Source organism: Falco biarmicus, chromosome 3, assembly GCF_023638135.1.
Source record: "Falco biarmicus isolate bFalBia1 chromosome 3, bFalBia1.pri, whole genome shotgun sequence".
Lineage (NCBI taxonomy): Eukaryota > Metazoa > Chordata > Aves > Falconiformes > Falconidae > Falco > Falco biarmicus.
In genome coordinates this window covers 52664710-52669580 of record NC_079290.1, presented here as the reverse complement: position 1 = coordinate 52669580, position 4871 = coordinate 52664710, and the positions used below count along the sequence as shown (strand labels likewise).

Genomic DNA, 4871 nt, shown 5'->3' with positions numbered 1-4871 from the left:
TTATTAAGTGACCAACTTTTAGATTTATTAAAGCTTTAATAGACAGTCCTTTGGGTTGCAAAGTGCAGCAGATCCATTAACATGTCATTGAGTGCCATTATACAGCTGTTTTGAATTTTCATGTCTCCACATGCACTATATTCGGATACACAGGAAGGTAATTCAGGTGCTGGGGAAGTGCTTTTGGCAAGGGGTTGTTGTTGGAAAACAGATCCCATCTCTACCGACATGGTGAAAATGCCATAGTAGTGCGTGTGGATGAAGTGTTGTTTCAGTACTGCCAATAAGGAAGTGTGCAAGTTGCCCTCCTCAGGAAAGAAAAGACATACTCAAACAGAAAGACTTGAAAACGATTATTGTTTTAGGTTAATCTATTTTTAAAGCAATTTATCAACTATTTGGTTGAAGCTCTGTAGAGAAACAAAGAGCTTGATTTAGGTAAGGAAGCTGACACCTCTGCCAGGACCTGTTATGCAGCAGGTTGGCACTGTCAGGCTAAGGTAACTTAACTATGGGTACTGAAAGCACTTAGAAATGAAGCCACAACTGAACAGCCACCGTGCCTACAAGTGACAGAAGTAGAATAGTTCCATCAACTTAAGCGATAAACTGAAGCCCATTCGTGAAATCAGTGGGTGTCTTGCCCGAATGAGCAGTGCAGGATTAGACTCGATTGCACATTGTGTCGGCACTAGTTAGAAACATAGAACAGATGTCACGTAAATAGGGAAGTGTGGGACAAAACAGAAATAATTGTAAAAATGTGCCCAAGGATAAAATAAATTGATCCTAAGACACTAACAAACATTCTTGTATAAGACGAAATGAGTCTTTGTACTGGGTTGGCTTTTATTTTCCTGCTAATATTGCATAACAGAACTACACTGGCATGATGAGGAGGGGGGATAATAAAATAACTTATCAATGCACTATTAACTCTACATGCTCTTACCTAATAATAAGATATTGATGTCTTCTTTAATGTCTGTCCCATTGTTGAGAACTTTCTCATTACCCCGCAGTAGCATACACAAAATGGCTTTTTTAATATACTCATGGCCATGAACGTTTGGTGCTAAAGACTTGCTTAAATGGTCAAAGATATCCTATTTAAGAAACAGCAAACACTTACATTGCACATTACCAACATTAGAATGGAATCTCATTATCCATTAGCCAGTATTAGTGCAATTTATAACTTACTTTAGTTTGAGTTTTGCAGAATTTCTTGATCTTTGCCACATCATCAGTTGAGAACGTGGGTGCTATTTCTTTGCTCATCAGTTTGATATTATTAGCCAGCATTATTGTCCTGGGTATTTTCCTCCAGATGCAGAGAAATGTCATGAGATTAACTATTAAATAGATGAACTATTAAATACATACTGGACCATTGTTTTCACAACACAAAAATAATCAAAGGCAAAGAAATTATTAGATTTATCCCTCTTATTACGGTTAGTGAGTGAAATCCACCCTAAAGGAGGATTCAACGAAGTTCCAACATTGGAATTCAAAAGAACTAGAACTAGGTCAGATAGCTTTGCAGCACTGAGGATTTAATGTCTTCCTTACCTTGCAACACGGGTGGCTGGGACACCTGTGCGGTGGGGAGCAGTATGGTGTGACATCCCTTCAAAGAACGTGCTCTGGTGTTTGGGCTACCTTTGAAGGAAAGAGAGACAACTCGTTTTTTGTTTTGTTTTCAAAAGGCTTGCCAGACACTTGGGCTTCTTCTACACACCAATCAGACAACCCTTGGAAACCTCTGAGGGTGAGAAAAAGCCACCATCTCAGAAACCTAAATTTTAAAGCAGAGAAACACCACCTTAACTTGAAATTTTAAGGACCTATCAATCTTTTGAAGGTTTACAGGCTTCGTAGGGAAGCACTGGTGAGATGGCTGCCACTTCAGAGAGAATGCTCTGGGGAGGGGAGAGTGCAATTGGTATAAAACGATCCCGAGAGAGAAGTGGACACAGCCCATGGTCTGCATGTGAGAAACACAAGCCCCCTAGGGCACGGCTGTGTCTCCTAGGTAAGAGGACCCGAACGAAAATGAAATCAAACCCAAATCCATTTCCAGCTGGGATTGCCTCTGGAGGCCCCTGGCAAGCCTCCCTGCTTTGCTCAGCCTGCCTCGGCTGCCATGGCCCAGCCGAGCTCTCCCGGCTGCCCTGAGCAGACCTGCCCCAGCCCCGCACAAACGGGGCTCCCGGCGGAGCAGGGGGGCAGCTTGGGGGCATTCGGCTGTCACTGGGCAGGGTCCGGGCCCTGCTAACAGGGACGTTGGTAAAGAGGAGACAGAGGTAGGTGGTGATGGTTGTTCTCATCTTCACAAGCGGTGTGGCAGATGTCCCCGTGGGGCACGGGGGTGCAGCAGGCGGCAGCAGCCACAGGCGAGGCTTAGCTCTGGCTCTAAAAAACCAGGATCTTCCCCAGTGGATCCTCAGGGGAAAGCTACTGTGGTTTTTTTTGTAATCAGTACAGAAGGCATCTGCAACAGAACCCATAGCACTTAAAGCCATGCTGACAATTTTTTAACTGTGCAGTAGATGCCAGTCCTTCCTAGCTGATACCAAGCTTCCCTCAGGCCGGCCCCAACAGGCAGCCCCCTGTGTGCTGTGCCAAGGCCCGCTGGCACGGCCTGGGGAGGGGTGCAGCCAGAGGTACCCTGATGGACGGAAATTTTTATGACTGCTTAATCCTGCTCCATACTATCCAAAAGAAGATAATTTCTCTGTAAATACCTTTAATGTGATATTTGTAATATTGTAAGCAGAACCATTGGCTCTTGGGATATGCAATATTTGGATATTTCCCCACCACGGAGGGGGATGGATGGCAACTCCAGCAAGTACAGCCACACAACGGTATGGCGAAGAAAGGAGGGCACGATGGCACCTAAGTTGCCTGTATTACTGTTATAGCACCTACTTTACCCTGAGCTGCAGCTAACGCCTTGAGGTAAATAAGGACACTGGGACCTGAAGTGATGTCCACCCAGAGATGCTCGCTCCCCACCACAGCTGTGTGCCCGGGACCAGCCCAGGCAGCGGGTGTCCTGTGACACCAAGTGCCACTGGCAGAGCAGGGGGAAGATGCTGTATTAATACTTGCCAGTAATACTTACGATTAAGAAAACCCAACACCCAGCGCATATTGCCTTTTATACAGCTGAGAGATAAAACACAGACCAAGTTACAACAAAGCTTAAATCCAAAATAATTACATTTTGTCACAATTCCTTCCACACGGCCCAAGCTACCAAGGAAGTGAGCTGCCAGCACCCGGGGAGAGACATGATTTGCTCCACAGCTCCCTTCAATCCCAGTGCAAAAATTTCCAAATGTTTGAAACAGGGAGCAACTAAATCTTTTAATGCTCTCTGAAAAGCAATCAGCTCACCAAACGCATCATTCAGCAGCCTCCAATATAAAATAATTAAACCATGAAAAGCTGCTGCTATAATCTTACTTTAAAATCCTAAATTCCTTTACATTTTGAGGATCTGATGGTATTGACTCCAGTCAGACACACACAGGCAGGGCAGAGACCACGGGAGCTTCTCACAGCTCAGCTGAACACACCTCTTCCACTCCTTGAGCAGAGGCAGCTTAACTTTATGAAGATTTGTTGTTGCAGCAAAACTATCCAGGAGATACAGCTAAATCCAAATTCATTTCATTTCCAGCCAAATTATACTAGAAGTTAATCTTTCATCTCTGTTTTTCATAAATGAAAACACTTGCCCCCCATAAAAAAAAGAATTTCAAGATTAAGCAGCATTTATCATACTAAATGGAATCAAATCAAATGGAAAATTGCATAAAGAAACTCAGTTAAAACAATAAAATTAAAAAGCCCTTTACCTGTGTGAATGTAATCTTCGATTTTCTCAGAAGTGAAGAAACCCTTGTTATTAAGTGAACTTAAAAGGGAGCCTGGATTACCCTTTTCCCATTTCTCTGAACTTGAACTGTCAGTCTGTCTTCATCAACAGATTTTCCTTCCCGTCTGTCAGGCAAGTTCACTTGCTTGTTCTCACATGCTAGAAAAACTCATGTTTTCATTATTGCAGAAGCACTTAAGCTGTACAGTAAGCAGCAGACAAGTAGCAGGTGATTTTTTATTTGCGTATTTTTTGTTAGTTACTTGCACATATAAGGACATGCAGGTGCGTACACACCCACCTGCATTCTGTAATGTGTTGCAGCTTTAGCAAAAAATTGAGCTAACCAGAGGCTAGCCTGCTTTTAACAACCTTTTGATGATGCTCTGGCTTTTAAAGAGCTCCCATCTGAAATAGCTTATGGTAAGTATTAAAAATGAAGAAACAGCAAAGCCTTCTAGAAGACACCTATTTAAAATTATCTTACAAATATTTCAGCATAATTGGAGGAATTATAATCCTTCTTTCCCCCACAAAGTTCCAAGTCTTCCATTACATCAATTAAAACTGCATTTATGAGCTTGGCTTACGGCAAAATCAAGAGCAATAAGCAGTGGCTGTTATGGAGAATAGCTCTCTGGGAAGAATTTTTCTGATATATAACACAGGTCTAAAAGGCTCAATAATGCCTTAGGTCAAATTCTGCTGATAAACATTATCTTAGTTCCTTGGCTGGAATCCCCTCTGGCTTCTAAAAACCCTATTTCATTTCAGGGTGAATTTTGTCTGAGAAATAAATGCAGAAACCCACGCAGTAAGATTGGTTTCACGCAGAACTTGAGAAATGCTGAGGTTTGGGGTCCAAGACAACATTTACTTTGTTCCTTGGTATTTGGGCACATTTCCTTTAGAACCCCATGAATGAGCCGGTACAAACTGCACCTCTTGAGAATTGGGAGAGATTTATTTTTTTTTACAG

The 4871-nt window shown here is 42.7% G+C and overlaps 1 protein-coding gene across 1 annotated transcript; it reads right to left on the bottom strand.

Annotated features, from left to right (window-relative positions):
- LOC130145398 (maternal DNA replication licensing factor mcm3-like) lies at nucleotides 1–1348 on the bottom strand. The gene is made up of 3 exons (XM_056330089.1): nucleotides 1204–1348; nucleotides 953–1106; nucleotides 1–305 (listed from the first exon to the last, which is right to left on the bottom strand). Exons 1-3 carry the CDS (start codon nucleotides 1345–1347, stop codon nucleotides 163–165), a joined length of 441 nt encoding a protein of 146 aa, XP_056186064.1. The 5' UTR covers nucleotide 1348; the 3' UTR covers nucleotides 1–162.
- Nucleotides 1349–4871: the final 3523 nt, after the last annotated feature.